This window comes from Dendropsophus ebraccatus, chromosome 5, assembly GCF_027789765.1.
Source record: "Dendropsophus ebraccatus isolate aDenEbr1 chromosome 5, aDenEbr1.pat, whole genome shotgun sequence".
In the NCBI taxonomy this organism is placed as follows: Eukaryota; Metazoa; Chordata; class Amphibia; order Anura; family Hylidae; genus Dendropsophus; species Dendropsophus ebraccatus.
In genome coordinates, this window is record NC_091458.1 from 51,695,772 (window position 1) to 51,723,295 (window position 27,524).

At 42.5% G+C, this 27,524-nt stretch overlaps 1 protein-coding gene across 1 annotated transcript in view; it reads left to right on the forward strand.

The window, feature by feature from the left end:
• The window catches only part of LOC138793555 (protein lifeguard 2-like), a 53,522-nt gene that overhangs the window by 17,059 nt on the left and 8,939 nt on the right, over positions 1 to 27,524 (forward strand). The window contains exons 3-8 of the mRNA XM_069972167.1: positions 13,585 to 13,743; positions 17,828 to 18,011; positions 19,886 to 19,989; positions 20,194 to 20,258; positions 20,609 to 20,662; positions 23,325 to 23,375. Of these exons, the coding sequence (XP_069828268.1) occupies positions 13,729 to 13,743; positions 17,828 to 18,011; positions 19,886 to 19,989; positions 20,194 to 20,258; positions 20,609 to 20,662; positions 23,325 to 23,375 (473 nt within the window). The 5' untranslated portion in view covers positions 13,585 to 13,728. The remainder of the gene's footprint in view (positions 1 to 13,584; positions 13,744 to 17,827; positions 18,012 to 19,885; positions 19,990 to 20,193; positions 20,259 to 20,608; positions 20,663 to 23,324; positions 23,376 to 27,524) is intronic.

Here is a 27,524-nt window from a genome sequence, read left to right on the forward strand (position 1 = left end):
AACTCCAGCAGGGAGCAACCCATGTGACCTACCTGATGAATGTTTTCAATTAGTAATCACAATTTCACCAATCCTATGTTGTGCTTTGTATATATATATCTGAGTTTTGTACCATGTATTCACGCTTGAAAATGGTGACAGAGAGTCACTGAAACGTTGCGTTTGGAGTGTTGCACTATGAATTGACTGAATAAACACAGCTTATTGAGCTTTTTCACTACACTGGAGTGCTGTGGATTCTCTGCATATATATCTATCTATCTATCTATCTATCTATCTATCTATCTATCTATCTCCTATTATCTATCTATCTCTCTATCTCCTATTATCTATCTATCTATCTATCTATCTCCTATCTATCTACTGTATCTATCTATCTATCTCCTATCTATCTATCTATCTATCTATCTATCTATCTCCTATTATCTATCTATCTCCTATCTATCTCCGATTATCTATCTATCTATCTATCTATCTCCTATCTATCTATCTATCTATCTATCTATCTATCTATCTATCTATCTATCTCCTATCTCCTATTATCTATCTATCTCCTATCTATCTCCTATCTATCTATCTAGTATCTACTATCTATATAAAATCTATCTATCTTAGATCGATAGATTATATATAGATAGGAGATAGATGATAGATAGATAGATAGATATGAGAGAGAGGAGATATAGATAGATAGATATGACTCCTATCTATATATAATCTATCTTGTATCTATCTACTATCTCTATATCATCTATGTCCTATCTATCTATCTATCTATCTATCTATCTATCTATCTATCTATCTATCTATTTATTTATCTTAGATAGATAGGTTGATTGATAGATAGCTATAGCAAACAATATAGGCAGCAATGTGGCTGCCAGCAGACGAATCCCAGACCTTGGATCAATTCAGCTAGTACAAAATACTCTGCAGCACTCCGATTGTAATACAAATGTAAAAAAGTGGATTTATTCCATATAATGATGTGCAGCAAACTTCATAAGTAAACCACAGGGTTTTGGCGTCTCCTATGTCTCCTAAGTGCCACTTGAAAATGGCATAGGAGACGCCGAAACGCTGTGTTTCAAATGGGTGTGGTTTTTAAAAGGGGGCGTGTCATAATTATCATTGAATTTATCGTTACCGCGGCAATATGCACGATAAACCGCGATATTAATTTAGGCCATTATCGCCCAGCCCTAACTTACACACTTCAGTACATAAGGGGTTAAACAAACTGTAGTCCGCTCCTGCACTTATATATTCACGTTCACATCACACACACACATATATATTATATATAGTGCTTTGTGTTGTGCGTAGGGGGGCTCTTACGCTAGCTACGCCCCTGGCTGTGTGTATGCCTATCAAACTCAGGTAGGGAGATAGGATTTCATTATTACTCTGACAGGCATTTACAACAATGGAGAATATTATAACAGCAATTAAACAATGAACTCCTCTAGTGCAAGCAAAATGTCTTCAGTAAAATTGTCCAAAAATAAAAAAACATAAAAACAAAACTCTTTCCCCCTTAATGACCCATGATGTACCAGTACAGCATGGTTGTCTGTTCCTAAACAACCCATGATGTACCAGTACACCATAGGGTCCAGGAACTGAGCTCACCTCATAGAGGGTGAGGACTGGCTGCTATTAGCAGCCGGGTTCTCACTGTTAATGATGGGCCACAGCGACCACACTGCTGTCCGTCATGAACCTTAAAAGATGCTCCTGTCACTATCTGATAGGGACCCCTTCAGTGATTTTTATGACTGCCAAACATATACTGCTTACCTCTATGCAGTCTGATGCCTGATCTTCTTTTTTAAACTCTATGAGAAGAACACACATAACACTGATTAATTCTATGCAATGCCATAGCATTGACCAGCGTTAGAAATCTAATGATTGCTGGTAATACTCTCCTAGTGGGACTTAAAAAGTGTCACTGCAGTTATAACTTTCAAAACCTAAATCAACAGTAGATGTGAAATAAAGCAATTTTGCAATATACATTCTTTGGGGGAGATTTATCAAACTGGTGTAAAGTAGAATTGTCTTAGTTGCCCCTAGCAACCAATCAGATTCCACCTTTCATTTTTCAAAGAATCTGTGAGGAATGAAAAGTGGAATCTGATTGGTTGCTAGGGGCAACTAAGACAATTCTACTTTACACCAGTTTGATAAATCTCCCCCATTATTTGTTGTTGTTATCATGCTGTAAAAAAAAACGATACCAGAAATGCAGGTCCGGTCTCTTGAATGCAGATTTAATGACTTGTGCTGGTTGAAAAAAACAGACTAAACACAGGAATTCCGGCCAGTAAAGAGAGTCACGGCTCAATGTGTCCATCAATCACATGACTGCCTTCTCTCTGTAAATGCTCAGATGGCCTGGAATACACAGACAGGATCCGTCTGATTGAGATTTCCTGATAATGAGCAGTGGATGACAGAAAGGAGAGGAGGAGGGAACTGGGAAAAAGGCTTTTTAAATGCAGATAATGGCATATTTGCCTAATAAACCCAATTAGAAAGATTCTCAAAGAGGATGTACCATCCTCTTTAATTTGACCCACCGATAGAATGCCAATAAGGAAGCCAATGCCAAGGTCCATTTTTCGATCTGCGGCCCGGTTCCTGTGTACGGCGCCGTCCTATGCACGGGTACCGGGCCGGTGCTCAAGCCTGGGCATAAGACGGCGCCGTAAAAAAATTTTAACGACAGTGACTCTTTAATTATACAGAAAATAAAACCATTTAAAAACTACACATAATTGGTTTTGCTGCCACAATAATTAACATCATTTCCTGAACTGGGAATGCAGAAATAACATAAAATAAAAATAATATATAAACATATAAATAAATACAATGAATATAATAACACAGGGCTACTCAACAACTTTTAGTGAAGGTCCACTTACCGGGGTCTATTGTCAGGTGAAGGTCCGAGCTGAACATCAGTAGGAAACGTGTTTTGTTAATTCAACTATTTACATACAGAACTGGTATTTTTTCTCTCTCACCAGCCCTTTGATATTAGGTACAAAGGGGGTGACTGCCCTAGTATTATATAGCCCCCTGTTGCTCCCCCAGTAGTATATAGCCCCCCTGTGTGTTCTCCCCAGTAGTATGTAGCCCCCCTGTACGTTCTCCCCCAGTAGTATATAGCCCCACTGTGCGTTCTCCCCCAGTAGTATATAGCCCCCTTTGAGCTCTCCCCTGTAGTATATAGCCCCCCTGTGAGCTCTCCCCTGTAGTATATAGCCCCCCTGTGAGCTCCCCCCAGTAGTATATAGCTCCCCTGTGCGCTCTCTCCCTGTAGTATACAGCCCCGTTAGCTCCCCCCAGTAGTATATAGCCCCCTGTGCCCTCTCCCCCTGTAGTATATAGCCCCGTTAGCTCCCCCCAGTAGTATATAGCACCCCTGTGCCCTTTCCCCCTGTAGTATATAGCCCCCCTGTGCTCTCCCCCTGTAGTATATAGCCCCCTGTAAGCTCCCCTGTAGTATACAGCCCCCCTGTGAGCTCCCCCCAGTAGTATATAGCTCACCTGTGAGCTCTCCCCCTGTAGTATATAGCCCCGTTAGCTCCCCCCAGTAGTATATAGCCCCCTGTGCCCTCTCCCCCTGTAGTATATAGCCCCCTGTTAGCTCCCCCAGTAGTATATAGCCCCCCTGTGCCCTTTCCCCCTGTAGTATATAGCCATCCTGTGCTCTCCCCCTGTAGTATATAGCCCCCTGTAAGCTCCCCAAGTAGTATATAGCCCCCCTGTTCTCTCCCCCAGTAGTATATAGCTCCCTGTGAGCTCCCCCCAGTAGTATATAGCCCCCTGTGAGCTCCCCCCTGTAGTATATAGCCCCGTGAGTTTTCCCCTGTAGTATATAGCCCCGTGTGCTCTCCCCCTGTAGTATATAGCCCCGTGTGCTCTCCCCCTGTAGTATATAGCCCCCTGTGAGCCCCCCAGTAGTATATAGCCCCCTGTGAGCTCCCCCCAGTAGTATATAGCCCCCTGTGAGCTCGCCCCCTGTAGTATATAGCCCCCTGTGAGCCCCCCCCAGTAGTATATAGCCCCCTGTGAGCTCCCCCCCAGTAGTATATAGCCCCCCTGTGCACTCTCCCGCTCCCATATAGCCCCCCTGTGAGCTTTCCCCTGATATATGGCCCCCAGACAAAAAAAAACAAACAAACCACAACTCACCTAGGACCTCGCTCCCTATCGCGCCTGTAGTAGTATATAGCCCCCTGTGAGCTCCCCCCAGTAGTATATAGCCCCTATAGTATAAAGCCCCCTGTGAGCCCCCCCAGTAGTATATAGCCCCCTGTGAGCTCCCCCCAGTAGTATATAGCCCCCCTGTGAGCTTTCCCCTGTAGTATATAGCCCCCTGTGCTCTCCCCCCAGTAGTATATAGCCCCCCTGTGCACTCTCCCGCTCCCATATAGCCCCCCTGTGAGCTTTCCCCTGATATATGGCCCCCAGACAAAAAAACAAAAACAAACCACAACTCACCTAGGACCTCACTCCCCATCGCGCCTGTCTTCTTTTTTTCTCCTGCTGATACGCGCTCTCGAGGGATGTCCGGGGGATTGCCCAGCAGAGCGCGCATCAGTGATCTCAGTGTGCGCCGCCATCCTGTGCTTCCGGGAAGTACAGGACGGCGGCACACACTGAGGTCACTGATGCGCGCTCTGCTGGGGAATCCCCAGGATATCCCCAGAGAGCGCGTATCAGCCAGGGGCCGGGTCGACACTGCCCCCAGCCCCACAGGCATACTGAAATCTAAGGACAGTATGCCTGTGGGGCGGGAGGCAGTGCGGTGAGGGAGCGGGACACTTGGGGGCTGGATCCGGGGTAATTCGGAGGTCTGACCAGGGGTCCGGACAGCTGGCCTCCGTGGTCCGCCAGTTGAGGACCCCTGTAATAAAATATTAAGAAAAACAATTGCAGAATTGCAGTTTATTGCTTCATCCCCACCTCCAAAAAAAGCTTAAAAAAAAACCTAGCATGACTCAAAAAAAAAAAATTGTGCAAAAGTAGTAAAACAAATTAAAAATGGGATCAGTCTAATCATAACGGCTAGAACTTAGTAATAAAATTGTGAAGAAAAAAATTTCTGTTTTCCAGGCCCCAAATAGCTGTGATCTTTAGGGGATAAAAGGGTTGCTTGAAATAGGCTTTATACACATTAACATCATTGCTTCCATTAATAACTGAGCTATGGCAGCTATGATGAATCCACTTTTCAAAATATTCTGACAAGTTCTGATTATTCCTATTGTTTTATAATGGGTTCATAGGTTCCAACATGAATCCAGCTATATTCTAGCTATTCATGCCAATGATAAAACAACAGGAACTTCAACTGAAAATAGACTGGTGGCAGAGCGAAGAAAGCTTTAAAACCTATTTTGAAATTCAGATTTTGTCGAAGAAAGACCCCAGGAGCTGTCACATCAACATATCAACATGGAACGGGCATGGATTTTAATTAGCTCTGTGTAATGCTTAATTTCTCCTGTAGTGTTGTAGCAGGGTAAATGAGCATTTGCTGTCAGGTTCCCCCTAGCTGGAGGATCAGCAGTAGGACACTCTGTAATCAGGAGACCTAAGTAACAAATTAAAAAGAAAAATCTAATTTAGTTAGCATTGCAGATGGATATTCTTTCCTTTTGGATAGATTTTTGGTTTGGCATATATTCATGTTCTCAGACTCTTAGTTGGAGTAAAAAGAGTAATCTGAAGGGAAAGGTGTTGTGAGAGAGCTACTTTACATACTGTATAGAGATGAGTGGCTTTATACAAAGCAAAACTGATTTGTGCTCATATTCCTTTTTTAAGCTGGTCCCCGGGCAATATCCTACAGTGCTGGCCGAAAGTATTGAGATCTCTCCACAGGTGTTCTATGGGATTCAGGTCTGGACTCTTTAGAAGTCTCCAGTGCTTTCTCTCAAACCATTTGCTAGTACTTTTTGAAGTGTGTTTTGGGTCATTTTCCTGCTGGAATACCCATGACTTCTGAGGGGAACCCAGCTTTCTCACACTGGACCCTACATTATATTGCAAAATTTGTTGGTAGTCTTCAGACCTCATACCATGCACACTGTCAAGCAGTCCTGTGCCAGAGGCAGCAAAGCAACCCCAGAACATTAACCCTTTGAGGACCAGGCCCAAAATGACCCAGTGGACCGCGCAAATTTTGATCTTTGCGCTTTCGTTTTTCCCTCCTCCCCTTCTAAGAGCTCTAGCACTTTCAGTTTTCTATCTACAAGGCCATGTAATGGTTTATTTGTTACAGGAATAGTTGTACTGTGTAATGGCGTCTTTCATTTTACCATAACATGTATGATGGAATTCCAAATATATTATTTATGAAGATAAATAGGTGAAATCGTAAAAAAGAATGCAATATGGTAACTTTGGGGGGTTCCTGTGTCTACGTAATACACTATACGGTAAAAGCGACATGATACTATTACTCTATAGGTCAGTCCGAACACAACTACTTGCAGGTTTACACAGATTTTCTAATGTTATATATATTTTTTTTAATGAAATCCTTTATTTTGGCAATTAAATATTAATAAAATGGGCCTATTGTGATGCTTATAACGGTTTTATTTTTTCACCTACGGGGCTGTATGGGGTGTCATTTTTTCCGCCATGATCTCTAGTTTTTAATAATACCAAATTTGTGAAGATCGGACATTTTGATCACTTTTTATTATTTTTTTTTATATATAATGTAACATAAAATCGGTAATCTGCGAACTTTTTTCCCTCTTTTCGTGTATGCCGTTCGCAATGACGCTTGTTATAGTTTAATAGATCGGACAATTACGCTCGCTACGGTATATTATATGTTGACTTATTTCTTTTTATATGTTTTATTTGTATAATGGGAAATGAGGGGTGATTTAAACTTTTATTGGGGGAGGGGTTTTGGGGTTGTGTGTTGGTGTTTTTAACTTTTTTTTTATACATTTTCAGTCCCTTTGGGGGACTTCTACATACAATACTTTTATTTTAGACACTGATGATTGCTATGCCATAGGCATAGCATTGATCAGTGTTATCGGCGATCGGACCGCACGGAGAAAGGTGAGCGACCTCCGGCGGTCCGTTTTACCGATCGGGACCCCCGCAGTCACACTGCGGGGGTCCCGATAGGTAAGTCACAGGGGACTCCCCCTGTCACTCACACTTAAACGCTGCAGCGTTTAAGGGGTTAATGACACGCGGCAGCGAGATCGCTGCAGCGTGTCATTACCGGTGAGGTCCCGGCTGCTGATTGCAGCCAGCCCCCACCTGCTATGAAGTGCGCTCCGCTCCGGAGCGCGCTTCATAGCTCAGGACGTACCGGTACGTCCAGGGTCGTCTGGGGACAGACTTCCAGGACGTATCGGTACGTCCTAGGTCGCCTAGGGGTTAAGGAACCTCCGCCATGTTTGACTGTAGGGACGGGATGCCTTTTCCCAAAAAGCTATACTTTTGTCTCATCTGACCAGAGAACATTTTCCGAAAAGTTTTTGGCTTTCTCAGGTAAGTTTTGGCAAACTCCAGCTTGGCTTTTTTATGTCTGTGTGTGGGGTCTTCCTGGGTATCTTACCATAGAGTCTCTTTTCATTCAGATGCCGACGGACAGTACAGGTTGACACTGTTGTACCCTTGGACTGCAAAGCAGCTAGAACTTGTCTAGATGTTAGTCGAGGTCCTTTAGCCACCATCTGCACAATCTTTCGTTAAAATCTCTTGTCAATTTTTCTTTTCCGCCCACATCTAGGGAGGTTAGACACAGTGCCATGGGCTTTACACTTCTTGATGACACTGCGCACGGTAGACACAGGAACATTCAGGTCTTTGGAGATAAACTTGTAGCCTTGAGATTTCTCATGCTTCCTCACAATTTTGCTTCTCAAGTCCTTTGGTCCTTCTCAGTTCTTTGGTCTTTTTTCTTTCTTTTTTCCATGCTCAATGTGGTACACACAAGGACACAGGACATTTCAACTGGCTGCAAGTGTGATTAAAGGGCCTATTACACGGGTCGTCAGAGGAGCAAACGAGCGATCTCAGCGCTCGTTTGCTCCTCGTTCCCCGCTCGCTGCCGCCGCTATTCCTCGCGGCTGCAGCGAGCGGGTGAGTGCGGGAGGGGGCAGCGGGGGGCTGCCCGGGTGATCGCTGATCGTCCGGGCAGCCCATAGGATATAGCAGCGTCTGCTGCCGACGCTCCTATTCAACGGAGCAATGGCAGCAGATCGCTGCTATATCAGTCGCTTGTTTTTCAACATGTTGAAAAACAAGCGACTGCAACGATCAGCCGACATGAACGATGTTGGCTGATCGTTGCACTCTATTCCACGGGACGATTATCGTCCGTAGCGGCCGATATCGGCCAAATACGGACGATAATCGTTCCGTGGAATAGGGCCTTTAGTTATTGCCACCACCTGTTATGTGGCACAGGTAACAGGTGCTGTTAATTACACAAATTAGAGAAGCATCACATGATTTTTCTAAGGGTGCCAATACTTTTGTCCACTCCTTTTTTATTTTTGGTGTGAAATTATATCCAATTTGGCTTTTTGACAATTCTTTTTGTGGTTTTCCATTGAAAACAAATTAAATGAAGAGATTAATACCAAAGCATTTGTGATTGCAATCACTTTCTGGAAGAAGTAGAGTATTATCTGACAGAATTGCAGGGGTGCCAATATTTTTGGTCAGCACTGTATGTATGAAGCAGGCAGCCTCATAGAAGAAGGAGTTGTTGGAATAAAACTTTCTATGTATGAATGTAATGATGATTAATGTAAGGGTGATTACAATGTGGCAATTAAAGGATAAGTTTATTGGAGAAAACTGTACATTAAAAAAGGCTCTACTACCCTGTTGGGCACTTCTAGCCTGGATACAATATAAAATACAGTTGGGCACGGAGGCATATAGGTTCCATGTGGTTTCTCAGCTAGTCCTATAATTGCCTGATTGGGGATATATCTGGTGACCGGACCAAACAATAATAATTTGTTTATATTGTGCTAAGTGGAGATGAGTGAACATGCTCGTTCAAGCTCACAATCACTATCGCTAACGTATCTCAGAACTCAAGTACTGGATATTCGGATAAATACCGCACGGTGCTCGAATAACATCGATAGTCACCTCCCTGTATGTTTGGCAGCTTTGGTGAGCCAATAAACATGCAGGTAAGGAGTTGGGAGATCCTGCTATACAGCAGCTATGTTGGCTTGTAGAAGCAGGTCTCTAGATGCTCGACTCAGTCGCTTGCTGTTAGTTGTCAGGGAGAGCTCCTGGAGCAGGAAGAGAGGTAGTGTAGGCTTAGTGTGGTTAGTCTGGCAGGCGATTAGGTTCACCAAACACTCAATAGTCCTTTTAAAGTGACTCTGTATCCACAATCTGACCCCACCAAAACAACTTTTAAACTGGCAGCCCTGTGTCAAATTGGCATGGCCTAGATTGTGTATGCATTAGGCTGGCACAACCTCTCTGTCCCTCCTCCCCACCCTCTTCATCATTATAAATGCTCCAGGCAGATTGTCTCTTATTCCCCACCTGTGGCAGTGGATCGTTAAGGCACCTGTGCAGTGTTCAGCATGGAGAAAATTTTCCAGTGGCATTCCTAATGATGAAGAGGGTGGGGAGGATGGACGGAGGGGTGGTGCAAAGTTACAGATACTCCCGATGGGCACGAGGCTGCCAGTTTAAAAGTAGTTTTTTAGGACAATAACTGCATCACCTGCCGAACGGACCGCAGGACAGATCTTGGATTAAAAGCAGCTATCTGAAGGTACAAGTGGTTGGGGGGAGGGGGGTCAGATTGTGGGTACAGAGCCGCTTTAAAGGACTTGTAGTCTGTCAGTGTGACAAAAAAAAACACTGTTGTTACTAGGAAGAAGCAGTGTGTGTATTCTGGCATAGAGCAGTTTTATTCAACCCTTTTAAACTTGGGGCAAAAAAAAGTCATTCAGTGACTTACAGGTGACGTCTTCTTTATTCTGAGGCGTCACTTTCCTTTTCCTCTTGGGTGGGCCAGGCCGGACCACCATGTTGATTTCTTACAGCAACAATACGTCTCTTCTGAACCTGTCAGACAAACATCCTAGGCTCCGCACTTTTACAATTTCCACTGTTTTGTGTCATGTGCAGTAAAATCAGTAGGTATGTGGATTGCCCCCTATATTTAGCATCCCCTGCTGTCCCCCCATATAGTAATAATGTCTCCTGCTGTGCCCCCATATAGTAATAATATCTCCTGCTGTGCCCCCATATAGTAATTATGTTTCCCACTGTGCCTTCTATATAGTAATAATGCCTCCTGCTGTACCCCTGTGCTGCCCCCATAGTAACAATCCCCCCTAAAATTTCTCAGGTTTTTGATAAAGGCAGATTTTGTTCCTTTCAGGAACTTTGTGATGCACATGGGCTATCTAATTCTCACTTTTTTCTTTATAAGCAGGTTTTCCTCGCATGGCAGAAATCTAAAAATATCACAGGGTTTCAAAATTTCTGATTTTTCTTTTTTTATGTCATTTTTGGACTTAAGAATTAAGCAAAAGCGTATTGCATTCATATATAAGAGATTGTGTAGCTCTATACCACAGGGTAGGGTAGAAACATGCTGGTCCAGATGGGAGAGCTTGGTAGGTCCGATTGATACACTCCATAGGGAGAACATTCTATCTAATCTAAATAAGGTTTCTCTTAATGAGGGTCACAAACTAATCCAATTTCGAATTTTTATTTACACTATTATTCTCCCGCCCACTTACATAAAATCGGCATTAGGGATAACTCAAGGTGCCCCAGATGTGGGGCAGAAAGTGCTGATCTACTCCATTTATGGTGGTTATGTGATGAAATTCAGATTTTCTGGAAGGACGTGTTTGATGGAATTGATGATAAATTGAAGTGTACAGTTCCCAGAAATATACTAGTCGCAATTCTTGGTGATTCCACGGGTATGCCAGAACATAACAGCTTGGTAATAAAGGTTCTTTTTTATGCAAGGCTTAAAGTTTTGAATAAATGGTTTTCCCTGACAGCTCCAACAAAACTTGAATGGTTAAACCTGATGAAAAATATTAAGAGTCATAAAACAGCCTGGTTCCTGGGGAAAAAAAGAGGGGTCTCGTAAATTCCAGAAAAGATGGGGAAACTGGACATGATAGAATTTAGTCTTTAGATAAAAGATTAAAGTTTTTTTTTCCCATCCACTTGCTCCTCTCTCTCTCTCTTCTTGCTAACCCCCCTGTCTCTTTTTAAAATTTTGTGAAATTCTTATCGTTTTCTGTATATGATATGTATGTTGGACACATTAAAGAAATAAAGAACTTAAAAAAAAAAAATCCCCCCATGCTCTGCCCCATAGGAAAAATCCCCCCTATGCTGTCCCCATATTAATAATCCCCTGTGCTCTGTCCCCCCATAGTAACAATCCCCCTGTGCTGTCCCCATAGTAATAATCCTGTGTGCTCTGCCCCATAGTAAAAATCCCCCCCATGCTGTCCCCATATTAATAATCCCCCCTGTGCTCTGCCCCTATAGTAACAATCCCCCCTGTGCTGTATCCATATTAATAATCCCCTCTGTGCTGCCCCCATAGTAAAAATTCCCCCTTGTTCTGTTCCCATAATAATAATCCCCTCTGTGCTGGCCCCATATTAATAGCCCCCCTGTGCTGTCCCCATAGTAAAAATCCCCCCATACTCTACACCCCCTGTGCTGTCCCCATAGTAACAATTCCCCCCATGCTTTGCTCCCCCCTCCCTTCATTGCCAAACACACACACACACAAAACCCCTTAAAAACATTATACTCATCTTAATACATACATACAGCGAGTCCCTCTCTCCGCTTCTCCTCCAGCCTGCAGGGGGAGGGGGGCTGCAGGCGTTCAACTGGTCGGGACAGGTGATGGGGCGGCCAGGGAGTGATGTCCGGGGAAGGGGGGGTTCCAGCAGCGCCCCCAAGCTGTCGCCACCTTGTGCGGTCACCTGGACGCCCACCTCTGGAAACTGCCATGCTAATTGCATACAATATACCAGCATTGTACAGAACAGTATACTGGTACATAGCTAGTAATAGTCTATCCACAACTATACTGGTATATAGCTAGTAATAGTTAAATCCACAACTATCCAAAAGTCCTTTTTTTTCGACGACTAGAAAAAAACAAACTGCCAGAGAGTATTTTATAGTTTAACCAGTGTCATAGTGCTACAGTCTAGTGGTGGTGACTGAGTATATGCAGCTGTATACTGCGTGTAATATGCTAATAACATAAAACATGGGAAAGACTAGTGTAAAGGGACAAGGACAAAGGCATGGGTGAGGACGTAAGCGTACTGATGAGGTCAAGAACACCGCTTATACAGGATCCCTAACCACCGCTCCCTCTTAGCAGGGACACACAGTACACCGACTGGACCCAGCATTTCGGAGGGGGAGGGATCTGAAGCACTGGCTGAGAGGCAGTGGTGGGACCAGAGGCAGAAGGCAGGCCATACCGGAGTACCCGTTAGCAGGGCGGAAGGTCTTCTGCCATGTGGCATTATTTTGATGAAAGTGCCGAAGACAACCGATTTCTTTTGTTTCTCTGTGTCTTTCAATTTTTAGCAGCCCTTACACCCTTCAAATATAAACAGGATGGATCCGACCATGTCACACACATGCAATAACAGTTACAAATGGGTATAGTTTACATCTACGGCATCTATGGCTGTCAAAGATGATGGGAGATAAGGTGAGAGAAGGGCTAGCGTTTAAGGGGTGTAGGACTTATTTTTTTTCCTTTTTAGTTTCTCTATAAGTAAATAAAATATTGTTTCCTAACTTTTCTCCCACTTTAAATTGGACTTTATCTTTATATGCGCAGTATTGTCAGTCTGTAAAAGTTGCATAATTCAGGGACCTCAGAGCTTTTTATGCAGCCATGCATGCTCCCTTTACTGTGCCAGCTTTATTTCCGTGGCGTTTGCATCATTTCCTGAGGTTTTTAGGTGCACCAGACACCCTTCCCTCTGCCGAATAAAAAATGTTCAAATCTCTCATTGACTTTAATGGGCTTGAGTATCTGAAAATACTAGACTTGCATGACGAACATTCAAGCATTTTAGTACTCGCTCATCTCCAGCGCTAACATATAATGCAGTGCTAATAAACAGCTTTTATTGCTGTACGTGCGGTATTAAACACATGCACCGCTTGCAGTTACATACATTGTATATTGCCTTCTGGGGGTGAAGCTATCACTGGTACATTTGTGTGGAGTATTACATTTTAATCAAATTGCTATTACTGTACGTTTATTCCTAGGGAATATAATATTTACAAAAGGGCAAACAGCTTCCCATCATTCCTATTTCAAAGTAATAATGGTCCTTTCCCTCGTTATAAGCTTTGTATATAACTGTATGAATAAGTATACCACTAAATTTCATTCAATTTCCAAATTTCATTTACCCTTATTCAATCTATTAGACATACGCAGTTCTAGCAACTGCTGGTGGTTTGTAGAAGCATGTGATTTCTAATCCCCCCCTCTGTGCTCCAACACAGATCCACTGCTCCCCCTCCTGGATTGCAGAGGAATGGTACAGTCCTGCAGCTTTCTGGATGTTGCTAGAATGAAAAGCATCATTGCTGCTTGTTCAGAGCTGAGCTGAGCGTCCGGCAGCCGGAGAGATCCCAGAGTGCGGCATCATGACCCAGGGAAAGGTAATCACTGCGTCTCACCAGCCCGACTAACAATACAGAATACAAAGACAGTACAGATCTCTCCCCGACACTGTATTTATAACGTATTATACATAGCACTGCATGCATTACATAAGCCATTATATATTCACCAGTCTATAGAATTCTAGCAAACTGTAGTTTGCTTTATAGGATGAAGTTGCATACAATAAAATAAATTTAATAAAAAACAGTAAATATTGGATAAAAAAAAACAGCACCTGCTGGAAAGGAGTAACGTAAGAGGAGCAGAATGCATGAATAATGCAAAATATAGTCACTTCCAGAAAGGTAAAACAAGCTGGTGGAAAGTACACCAATACTGCGTCACAAGAAACACTGAGCCATCAATTAGATAGAATGAGCACAGTCCTGGTGTCAGGGCCCAATACACATGTGAACAAGTTATACGCTGTAATGCTGCATTAACCCCTTCGTTGAAATGGTAAATTACACCAAGCATGTTACGTTTAACGCCAGGGAAGAAAAAGCTATCTGTCAGTCAGATTTCCATTAACACATACTGTAAATTCTATTTTGTCTATATATATGATGTATGTATAATCAGGAATACTAAAAAAAAAAAAAAAAAAAAGATGTCTCGTCAATACTGACATCTTTTCTATAATGATGACTGTTGTGGTATATGTACAGAGATTATCTATTTTGGGGACCTAGTGCGACATTACATAAAAAAAATGGGTCCTGTCTACAAAGAGGTTATGAATCAGTTAGATAGGTGGAGGGGGGATGGGAGGCTCATTAACCTAAATACAGGATTTTATGGCCACACTTGTAACCTTCTGCAGTGTCATATTTTAGACTGTGCCTAATTTAAAGTGGAGCATAGCCAGAGAAAATTGTTGTTCATTTTGAAGGATGTATGAATTCATGTGGCAAGTTATGAGTTACACATCCTGAAGCATTTCATAACTCCTCTGAGTTACTCCTCTCTTATAAAACTTTGGAGGGGGGAATACTACTTAAAAACAAGCAATACTTAGGGGGCTTTCACATGTCCGCATGGCTGTGTCAGTGACACTGACCAGGAGCTTTGAGGTCCGGTCCACAGAATGCTGTCCGTGCGCGGACAGTATTTTGTGGACGTGTGAACAGCCCCTAAGGATGACATCACTCTGCGTTTGTGCTTACATTAAACCTCTTAAGGACCTATGATGTACCGCTACGCCAGAAGGTCCAGAGGCTTTATAAAGCAAGCTCAGAATAGCAGCCGGTCCTTATTGTTAAGGACAGGCTGCACAGATCGTGCTGACACACCCCTTTAATGCCGCTGAGCTGAACTCCTGTCACTGGCCAATCGAGACCCCCGCAGGGTGACTGCAGGGGTCCCAATCATTTTTACTGACTGCCAGAGAACTAACACTCACTTACCTCCATGCAGTCAGCTCGGCAATCTTCACATAGAGTCTCTTCACTCTACGTGAAGATCGTCAATAACACTGCAATGGCATAGCATTGACCAGGGATTGCATGTAATATGACAAAGCAACCCCCCCCCCCCAATAAAAGTAAAAAAATTATGTGACTGCAATGTATTCTTTTTTGCGGTACACAATAGAGCAGACTACCACACACAAATAAATACGTTAAAAAGAAAAAACAGAAACCAGTGAACCATAGACAAACAAACAGTCCATTTGTCGAAGTTACAAAACACATTAATATAATTACTATATTACCTCAATATGTGATTGAATCATAAAAAAATCAGTTTTACAGTTATGTTTTCAAAAATATTTTAATTTAAAATATATAGCTCTTTTTACACAATAAAGGAGAAGTCCAGGCTCTGACTTTTTTTCCCCAAAACAGCCAGGGAGTAGGTAGGTGAACATAACATGGACCTACCTCCCCCGCTCCAGTGCTGGGGTCTGCTGTCACATGCTCTGGTTCCCCAGTCTGCGGCTGCTCCTAGGTATGACTGGGGACCTGGGACGTGAAAAGTCAGGCCTATTCAGCCAGTCAGATTTCGAGCTGACAGGACTTCTCCTTTATAAGTCTGAAAAAATTGGAAGGCATGTTAATGCCCTCCTCACATTAAAGCATTAATCTTTTCATATATAGCTGTTACCATAAAGCAAATAATAAAGAGCCCATGCTTACCTCTCTACGCTCCCCCAACTTCCTGCTGCGGCATCTCCAGTTCTCTGCTGACTGTAGCCCCGCCATTTCTGAGACAGACACATCTCAGGAGTGACAGCCTACTCAGCCAATTACTGACTGAGACAGGACAGCGCAATGGCCAGTGATTGGCTGGGCAGGCTGTCACTCCAGAAACAAGTTTGTCACAGAAGTGCGAAGGCTGCAGTCAGTGGGGAACACCGGATTGGTCTCAGGAGGGCACTGGGAAGAGCGCAGAGAGGTATTATTATTTTCTTTATGACTGCAACCATATATGAAAAGTTTGCTAATGCTGTGTAACCCCTTTTAACCTCTAAATATGTTAAAGGATCCATAACAATGTGGCCATCATATCTTTAGGTCAAATGACTTGTACACAATGTTTTTGATGTGAAATCGTGTATCTATGGAACTGACTGTGACTAACACCTTGGCTTCTGTGAAGAGGGGAGCTGGTGACATGTTTATTGTGCCATATGACAATCAGTCATTTTGTATTAAGGCTGAATAGAACTGTTTTATTGTGCCCTGTGAAGTCAGCTACAAACTTTGCCATTTGTACTATTTCTATGTGGTTTGTATTTTAAAGCAGATATAATTCATTTATGGCTGGCTAAACGCTGGGGAAACATATGTTTTCTATAGTTTGGCTGCATACTTAAAAAAAAATGCCCTGGAAAGAGCAACACCCCCTGACACTGACAGTGACTACTTTGTTACATGCCTTAAACCCACTTTTTTTTGCAGTGTTTAAAGTATGCTGAGTTTATGTGGAGAAGTTGTTGCTTTAAAACAGGGGTGGGGAACATTCAGCCCTCCAGCTGTTGCAAAACTACAATTCCCATTATGCCTGGACATCTGAAGCTTTAGCTTTGGCTCTCCAGGCATGATGGGAATTGTAGTTTTGCAACAGCTGGAGGGCTGAAGGTTCTCCACCACTATTTTAGAACTACAGCTCTGCTGAAAAAGTCTATTTCACCTCACTTATTTCTTTAGTATCTATTAAGGGTACCCTTGCTTCTCTCGTCTTCCTGCCCGGACACCTTCATTAGGTATTCTACTCCCTTACACCTTGTTTCTCTCCCTGGCTGTAAAAAATCGCCTAAGTAAAACATTTATGGTGCGTTCACACCTACAGGATCTGCAGCTGATTTTCTGCAGCAGATTTCAGTTAAATAACTGAACACAGCATCAAATCATTTCCAGATGATTCTAACCGATTAACTCATTAATTGCTTCAGTCAATAGTGATCATAGCATCCAAGTGGTTTGATGGAGAAAAAACTTGCCAATGCCTTACTTTGATCACATTTTTTAAATCTTTCTGGGGGAAAAAGAAAACTAATTGTTTGTACCCTGATAAAGGCAACAAATATACAATGCATGTGTTTTAACCATGGTTTTCAAAACTTGTTTTTTACCTGATGAAACCAGCTTGACAGTAACTGCACTGCAAAACTACAGGGATTCATGGCAAAAACATGCATTGTCAAGGTAAAAAAAAAAATAATAATAATAATAATAATAATAATAATAATAATACCACTAAAAAGCAACCCAGCCTAATGCCAAAAAGGAGTTAAAGAAGATTTTCTAAAAATGTCTATAATTCTATAAAAATCTGGAGAAAGTCTGATCACAAGGATCACCACCAATCCTGAGAAAATGGGCATCCAGGTCCAGTCTGTAGTGGTGAACTGATAACACTTGTACAGTTCTAGGGATACTTGCAGTCTCTGTATCTCAATGACTTCAGTGACTCAGAATTGGATGGAGTCATAGCAGTCTGAACCCCACTATTTAGGCTATGGATAAGTATTTAGCTGGGAAACCCTTTTTTATAGCTTACATTGGCCAGTTTTCTCAGCCAGTTGTAGAGTCACAGTGCTACAATTTCTTCATGATGTCAATAATTTTTCTGAAGGTCACAGTCAATAACAAGCCCCCGGAAAATGGCGGCGGTAATACAGCCATGCAGTCAAATACTGTGGCTCCCTCAGCACCTCCTTCCTATGAGGAAGCAACAGCAGGAGATGGGAAGAAGGCTGGTTTTATTAACACATCACCGACTGTGACCCCATATCCCAACTGGACACAGCAGGACATAGGTAAATTTACATTCTTATATCTTGAAAATTATCTGTATCACTGTATTTTTTTTCTGATTTTTATTAGGGATTAGCAAATTTACAGTATTAGCAAAGCGCAGTGCTTCACTAGCCTCTGCAATTGGCTTGTTAGCCTGCTGCCTTTGTGCTGCTCCTCTCTGGGTGCCTGGAAAAGCTGGATCCAGTCCTGGGAAACTGGAGTTTCCCAGGACTAGATCCAGCTTTTCCATGCACCCAGAGCAGCATGGAGTTCAAAGACAGCCGACTGACAAGCTGACCTTTGAGCCTAGCGAAGCACTACTACTACTACTAAAAATTCGCTCATCCCTATTTTTTAACTAAGGCAATACAACAAAATAAATAAATTTTTTAAACTTTTATAATTTGACATGTAGGTCAATGGGGTGTACAATACATTGTTATTAAGAACAAGGAAACAAATTCCAGTGTTCCTTTTTACTATGTATGAATGAAACCATTAGAACATTAGCTTGCTGGTCTCTTCTGTGAAAATTAGCTATGTATGCATGGCCAGCCAACCATCCAAGAATGGGAATGGGAAGTATTTAAGTAATTGTTTAAGCTCCCCTGATGAGACCACCACTTAAAGTGGTATTCTGATCTCAACTAACATAGTAAAACTTGCAGGTCTTGTCAAGGTAAAAAATTTTTTGCACATAAATGAATTTAGCAAACTGGCCGAAACTGAAAACCGTCTGGTGTCAGAGAGACCCGAGAGAGGCATTACAGGGGCACGGGGGTGGATAAGTATACATATTAATTATTAACATGTTTCATGTTTAAGTTTACTGTACATATGTTTATTATGCTCCTGTACCCCCCTACCTTCCTGTTATTTTGTAGTTTCACAGAACTTCTCTTTTAATTCTGCAATAGAAGATTAGGCATGGCAACTGGCAACTATGGGGCTAGCATTTATTTCTTATGAAGACAAAGCTGGCCCTGTGTACCTGTTATTGGTTATTAGGGCTATCTATCATTTGTATCAGGTGTTTTCGCGTGTGGCAGCATTTATGAAGCCATTTGTGCTATATTTGAGCAGTCTATGCCAGTTGCGCCATTTTTTTTATTTTTACTTGGAGGGGGCGGGGTTTTCTGTTAACTACTAACTTTTTTGCACAATATTTATCAAGGCCTATGCTCCTAATGATAATTTTTGCACATGGACCAGAGATTTTTGTGCAGCATGGAAAAAGTGCAAGTACAAAAATTATTATTCAAATGATACATACCCTCCTATGTGTACATGAAAATAGCTCCTCCTGCAATAACACCAACCAAATGTGGGAAAAAGTGAAAGGTTCATGCTTTCTTTTACTTATACAAGGTAAAGTCATAGGGATAGTTGACCATAAACTCTGAGCCCTTTGTTCTAAAGGGATGAAGAAGAGCTCCTCTACCCTTGCTCCTCTTCTTCCCTGTGTATGTAACCTGGATGGCCCAACTTTTTAATGACAGTGCCCATTTAAATTTTTGCTATGGAGCAGGAGATTGTTGGTATAATGTGAATTCTACAGTATAGACCATACAGAGTTGTACTATGGCACTCTTGAAGCTCTGAGTATAATGTGGCACCAATGGCACATTTTTGGGCCATACTATACCTCCATATTATTAGAAAATATTACATACAGACAAATGGATGCTGTGTTATGTAGATATAGTCCTATAGAAGCACGTCTTTACACAACAGTGTATACAAGCATTATGTTACTCTGTGCTGTGTACATGGCACCCCATGCTAGTATAAGGGATTGGATGTGATTTTTCCTGTGATGGGACACTGGCCTGGCATCTGTAGGCAGCTGCTCGCTCCAGTACTGTGACCAGTAAACTGTCCCCCTCTCATACAGGCGGCAGCCCTGGCTACGGCAGTGCAGCCTATTCTGGAGACACCGAGATGCTGACCTCAATGAGCTGGGAGGATGAAAGAGTACGTCGGTCATTTATCAGGAAGGTAAGTGTGGGGGTAGAAGCTCGAAAGTGTAAAGTGAAATGATTTCATAATGAAAATATATCAAAGTGAGAGATGAAGAGAAAGCTGTATGAGGCTAAACACTGAGCCATTGTTCTGGTGGAGAGAACGTGACAGTGGTGAAATCACGAGATTGTATCCCTTCTGTCACAAATATCTTGTTGTTCTCTTCTTCCTATCTTTCAGGTGTATTCAATCCTTTCCTTACAGCTGCTGGTTACTGTGGCAGTTGTGGCTGTTTTTACCTTCAGGTGAGTGTTACAGAGGCTTTAGGAATGATTGTCTTGTGTAATAACATTTTATCATTTGTAATATTTATAACGCCATTTGTATATCTTATACTGCCTGTTTTCGGCTTGCTTACTGCAATAAATCTATCCAATTGTTGCACAATATTTAATAAAGAGACTGACTAATAAAGTTGCTGCCCCTGAGGGGGCACCTGTCCAGGATAGTTGGGAGCTATGATATGCTGATTCTCTGTCTCCGTGACACAACCTAGCCCTGGCAGTGCTCACTGTAACTAGGGCTTATTTTGGGGGTAGAGTTTATTTTTGGAGAAACACAGTAATTATATAAGTTGGATTTGCTTCCCTTTTAGTGATCCAGTGAAGGAATATGTTCAAGCAAACCCTGGATGGTACTGGGCTTCCTAGTAAGTATGGCTATAAAACCTCAATTACAATGTCTCAGATATACATGAATTGAAGGCTGCTCTTTTGGCCTTAAAGTGGTTATGCAGGATTAGAAAAACATAGCTTTTTTCTTCCAAAAACAGCACCATTCTTATCCTCTGATTGTGTGCAGGATTACAACTCTGATCTGCAGTACCACATACAAACTGAGGACACGAGAGGCACTGTTTCTGAGAGAAAACAGCTATATTTTCATAATGCTACATTACCCCTTATGTCCACTTTGTATGTATTGTTTTTCTATTTGACATTTGTTAAAATTGTGGAAAAAAAATAAAATACTGGAAATAAGAATATACAAAAAGAAATTTAAGTAAATATTATTTAAAGCTGAGGTTTATTTTAACTAGTCGCAATCTACAGTACATTGTTTCATACACAGTACATACTTGTTTTGCAAATTCTGGTTGTCCCTGGAAATAGACAAAACTTCATCTTTACTAACACCTACAGCTATACTCAAAATATGCATCAGTCATATGAGCTCCTACAACGCCCACTTGCGAACCATCATAATTCTGAATTTGGCTTCAAACATGAATTAAGAACTAAAATGTAGCCTAAAGGCTCATGAAACCTTGGTACTGAACTTATTTTTATTGTGGCTGGCTGAAAGCAGTATGAAGCAACTGACTTAATAGTCTTCTTTAAACTTTTAAGGCCCTATTACACGGAACGATTCCCATGTAATAGAAGGCAACGATCAGTCGACATGAACAATGTTGACTGATCGTTGCTGTCGTTTGTCTTTCAACATGTTAAAAAAAAAAAAGACTGTGATAGTAGCGATCTGCTGCCGTCGCTCCATGGAATAGGAGCAGTGGCAGCAGACTGCTGCTATCCTCTATGAGCTGCCCAGATGATCTAGCGATCACCTGGACAGCCTTGTCGCGGCCCCCGCCGTACTCACCCTCTCGCTGCCGCTGCGTGTAATAGCAGGGATCAAGGAGCAAACGAGCGATGACAAGGCTCGTTTGCTCCTCCAGTCGCCCTGTGTAATAGGGGCTTTAGTCTTAGCTGTTACTCAGAGAAGGTTTTGATAAAAATTGCCAGAAAGTGGCAAAAAGGTCCCCCCCCCCCCCCCCACAGATGACACTGCAAAAAAAAAACTGTGTAAGAACACTGGCCCAGATTTATCAATGTGTTATTTTTCTTAGACAAATAGCAACCAATCACAGCTCATTTTGGGAAAGAAAAGCTGATTTGTGATTGGTTGCTATCTGTCTAAAGAAAACTACATCCCTGTCTCAGACAGATTGATAAACCTGAGCCAGTGTTATAGATAGCAGAAGGGAGAAAGTTACCCTCTACATGGAAGCATACATAGAAGGCAACTCACAGGCCACTGTAGAACTTTACACTGGAAAATCACATGGGCTGTGTACAAGTGCAGAAACAAAAAATAGGAGTCATTATAGGGCTATGTTCACACGTTTTTTTCAGCTCCGTTTAAAATGACATCCGTTATTTTGAGTCTAAAATAACGGACATTTTTCGAACCCTGGCATCCCGCAATGACGGGTGTTTGCACATTATCTTAGTTTGGGGTTACTAATTGCCCTTTGGTTGTGGCTTAATTGAAAAATCCATTGAATTTAATAGTAAAAACGGAGAAAGAACGGTGACAATAGAAGAACTGTGTGTGAACAACTAATACAAAACGTCCGCTATTTGCAAAAAATGTCCGAAAATAATGTTCATGTTCATTATTTTGACATCCGCGGCAAAAACGTCAGTTTTCCAATGCATTGTGTGCATAGGACGTCCATCTTTCCATAGACTTCAATGCAATTGCATTGAAGTCAGTTAAATTGCTGCAAAAACTGACTTTTTTTAAATAGCGAAATCGGATGTTTTTTCTCCATTTTTGACGTTGTGTGAACATAGCCTAGGACTGTAAAACTAAGCAAAAATGTTGAAGGGGTTAAACAGCGGTGCAAAAACATGCCCGCTTTCTTCCAGAGACATCACGACTCCTGTCTCCAGTTCAGGTGTGGTTTGCAATTAAGCTTCGTTCACTTCAATGGAACTGAGTTATGCTGCGTTTACAAGAAATGATTATCAGTCGAATTTTCGCATTAACTATCGCTTTTGAGCGATAATCGTTCCGTGTAAACACAGCAAACAATTAAGCGACGAGCGAGAAATCATTCATTTTGATCTTTCAACATGTTCTCAAATCGCCGTTCGCTAAAAATCGCAGATCGCTTCGTGTAAACAGCCTTTCAAAGATTCACCCTATGTGAAAGATGGGCTTAAGCGATCTTAAAAACAATTGTAATAACGATTTTTATTATGAATTTTCTAACGATTTATTTGTCTAAACGCTGATCATTGCTTCAAAATCGTTGCTTCAAATCGTTGCTTCAAAATCGTTAAATCGTCAAATTATCGCTTCGTGTAAACGCAGCATTACAAACCCTGCACCCAAACTGGAGACAAGAGTGGTGTTGTGTCTGGAGAAAAGTGGCTATGTCAAAGAGTGCTCAGTAGATACAATAAAAATATGACTAATTTTGGCCAAGCTGAACAGATGTTATCAACACAATAAATTGTATGTTATGTCCCATGTTTCTTTTCAGGCTTCAGGGTTATTAATATTTTAGATTTTTTTATCTGCAGTGCTGTATTCTTTACCACTTATCTGGTTCTTGCCTGCTGCACCGGACCAAGGTAGGCTTTAATTACCTGGCGTCACCTGGAACAGGCTGTGTTATCTAAATTGTAAAAACAAAATGATGCCACTTAAAGCGACTCTGTACCCACAATCTGACCCCCCCAAACTGCTTGTACCTTCAGATAGCTGCTTTTAATCCAAGATCTATCCTGCGGTCTGTTTGGCAGGCGATTCAGTTATTGTGCTAAAAAACTTTTAACCCCTTAAGGACAGAGCCTGAAATGGCCTTAATGACAGAGACAAATTTTATGAATATGACCAGTGTCACTTTATTCATTAATAACTTCGGGATGCTTTTACCAATCCGGCTGATTCTTAGATTGTTTTCTCGTGACATATTGTACTTCACATTTCTGGTAAATTGGAGTCGATACTCATAACGAATCTTTATGAAAAAACCCCAAATAACGTGAAAAAAATGTGAAAAAAAATGCATTTTTCCAACTTTGAAACTTTTTTGCGTATACAGAAAGTGGTTATACCACATAAATTATATATTAAATAGCATTAGCAACATGTCTACTTTATGTTGGCGGCATTTATTAAACGATCTTTAATTTTTTTTAGACAATAGAAAGCTTAAAACATTAGCAGCAAATTTCCAATTTTTCAGTAAAATTTCAAAATCAGATATTTTTAGGGACCTGTTCAGGTTTAATTAAAGTGTATTTGAGGGGCCTGTATGTTAGAAAGCCCCACTAAGCACCCCATTTCAGAAACTGCACCCCCCACACTGCAAAAGCATATCCAGAAAGTTTTTTTAAGCCTTTAGGGGAGTCACAGAAATAAAAGCTAAGTGTGTAAGAAATTTGAAAATTTAAATTTTCTGTGCAGAGATTTTATTGTAATCCAATATTTTTCATAATTATAAACCTATTACCAGAGAAATGCACCCCAATATTGATTGCCCCGTTTCTGCAGTTTATAGAAATACCCCATATGTGGCCCTATTGCGCTATTTGACACAACCACAAGCCTCAGATATAAAGGAGTGCCTAGTGAATTTCAATGGCTCCGTTATATTTGGTCATTTCTGACTGTACCACTTCAGGTTGGCAGAGGCTCTGGGGTGCCAAAACCTAAAAAACACCCCTAAAGGGACACCATTTAGAAAACTACACCCCTCAAGGAATGTAACAAGGGGTGCGGTGAGCATCTGGACCCCACAGGTGCTTCACAGATGTTCCGAACAATACGGCGTGAAAAAAGAAAAATTTAATTTTTACACTAAAACGTTCTAGCCTTCAATTTTTCATTTTCTTAAAGGGATAAGAGGAAAATAAAGACACAAAATGTGTAGCGCAGTTTCTCCCGAGTATGGAAATACCCCACATGTGGCGATAAAGCGCCAAGGGGGCGCAGGACGAGCCTCCAAAAGGGAAGAAGCGCCAATTGGCTTTTGGAAGCTGAATTTCACTGGAAAGGATTTCAAGGGCCATGTCGCATTTACAAAGCCCTCGTGCTGCCAAGACACTGGACACCCCCCACAAGTGACCCCATTCTGGAAACTACACCCCTCAAGGAATCTAACAAGGGGTTCAGTGAGCATATGGACCCCACTGGTGACTGGCACAAATGCGGAAAATTGTGACGTGAAAGGGAATATTTTCATTTTTTCACTTTCATGGCACAAATGTGCCCGTCATCAAGGGGTCAATATCCTCACTGCACCCCTTGTTAGATTCCTTGAGGGGTGTAGTTTCCAGAATGGGGTCACTTGTGGGGGGTTTCCAGTGTTTTGGCAGCACGAGGGCTCTGTAAACGCGACATGGCGTTCATCATCTATTCTAGCTAAATCCAACCTCCAAAATCCAAATGGCGCTCCTTCCCTTCCGAGGTTAGCCCTGCGCCCACATGGCGCTTTATGTCCACATGTGGGGTATTTACGGACTCAGGGGGAATTGCTCTACACATTTTTTTTTCCTCTTTTAACCCCTTGTGAAAATGATAAATTCAAGGCTAAACCAACATTATAGTGTAAAAAATGTAATATTTCATTTTCACGCCACAATGTTCCACATTTGTGCCCGTCACCAGTGGGGTCCATATGCTCACTACACCCCTTTTTACATTCCTTGAGGGGTGTAGTTTCCATAAGGGGGTCACTTGTGGGGGGTTTCAACTGTCTTGGCAACACAGGGGCCTTTTGGATGCAACATGGCCCCTCGAAATCCATTCCATCCAAATCCAGCCTTCAAAAACCAAAGGGCGCTCCTTCCCTTCGGAGGCTTACCCTGCACCCGCATGGCGCTTTATGTCCACACGTGGGGTATTTCCGTACTACGGGGAAATTGCGCTACACATTTAGTGTTTTTTTTTATCTTTTAGCCCCTTGTGAAAATGAAAAAATCATGACAAGATTAATGATTTAGAGTAAAAATTTTACAAAAATTACACTAAATGTTGGTCTAGCCTTGATTTTTTCCATTTCCACAAGGGGTTAAAAAAGAAAATGAACACAAAACGTGTAGGGTAGTTTCCCCTGAGTACGAAAATACCCCACATGTGGGCATAATGTGCCATATGGGCACAGGGCAAGCCACCAAAGGGACAGAGCGCCATTTAGAGGCTGGAATGGAGGATGGAGGCCATGTTGCAATTACAAAGCTCCTGTGCTGCCAGGACAGTAAAAACCCCCGACAAGTGACCCCATTCTGGAAACTACACCCCATAAGGAATCTAACAAGGGGTGCAGTGAGCATATGGACCCCACTGGTGACGGGCACTTACGTAGAACATGTGCCGAGAAAATAAAAAATACCATTTTTTTCATTTTCACGTCCCAAATGTGGCTGTCACCAGGGGGCCATATTCCCGCTGCCCCCCTTGTTAGATTCCTTATGGGGTGTAGTTTCCAGAATGGGGTCACTTGTGGGGGGTTTCTACTGTCCTGGCAGCACAGAGGCTTTGTAATTGCATCATGGCAAGTCTCTAATGGGAATGGCGGCCATATCTATTTAGCTGGGGAAAAGGGACAATTCTAATTTATTTGGGGGTATTAGGCCAATTATTAGTTTATAAGGTTGAAAATGACAGGTGTCCATCAAACTCAATCTGTGTTGATCCAGAGAAAGGCAAAAAACCCTCGTGAGGCAGACGACAGTAGCCTCATCACAGGGAAAAAATTCCTTCCCGACTCCATAATGGTGATCAGAATAATCCCTGGATCAACGTGACCCCTGAAATAGGAATAAGGGACAGAATTTAGATAATGTAGAACCCCAATGACGTGTGGTGCGCCTTGAAGCGATCCAGTATTCAGAGGCCGGGGTGATCAGGACAGGCGTCACACTGGAAAATGGTGTCCTTCCTGATCCTCCTGTTACCCCACACTCTGCACTTCTTCTGGGGTTTCCTGTTTTCCAGTGTGGGGGACGTCACCTGGAAAATGTTGTCCTGGTGCGATACGGGGTCCTTCATATCCAGAAGCGCTGGGTCCACTCCATGGCTGCTAAATATTAGGGCTCTATTACTGCCTCTGATATTTTCGGATCGTGCCGCAAGCTACAGTAGCTCGGGCAGCGAGGGACCGGAAGAGGGGGTGCTGGTATAAAAGTTATCCCCGTACAGGTGGTAACCTTTATCCAGCAGTGTGAAGATCAGTTCCCGGACGATCTTCCCACTTGTTCCGAGGATGGGGGGCATCTGGGGGCATCTAGGGCTGGATTCGGGTGTCCCTTCCTACATACACTCTAAGGGTACGTGCACACAGCGGAATCGCGACAGATAACCCTTCGTGCATTCCGCAGCTGGCACCCACCGGCGGAGTGATGCAGATGCACATCTCCATCCGTGTCATAGACTCCATTCTATGCACGGGCGGATTCCGCTCTCCGTCCAACGTGTTCATTCTTTGGATGGACGATGGAATCCGCCCATGCATAGATTGGAGTCTATGACACGGGTGGAGACACGCGCCCGCATTAGTCCGCCGGCGGGTGCCAGCTGCGGAATGCACGAAGGGTTATCCTTCGCCATTCCGCAGTGTGCACGTACCCTATATCTGTAAGTGTACCCTGAGGTACTCTCACAGAGTTTGTAGAATTTCACGCCATACCGTGATCTCTTATTGGGACGGTACTGGCGGAAAAGACGTGTCTGGAGGGCAGCGTACGCTACGCTACCCCCAGACACGTCACTGGATG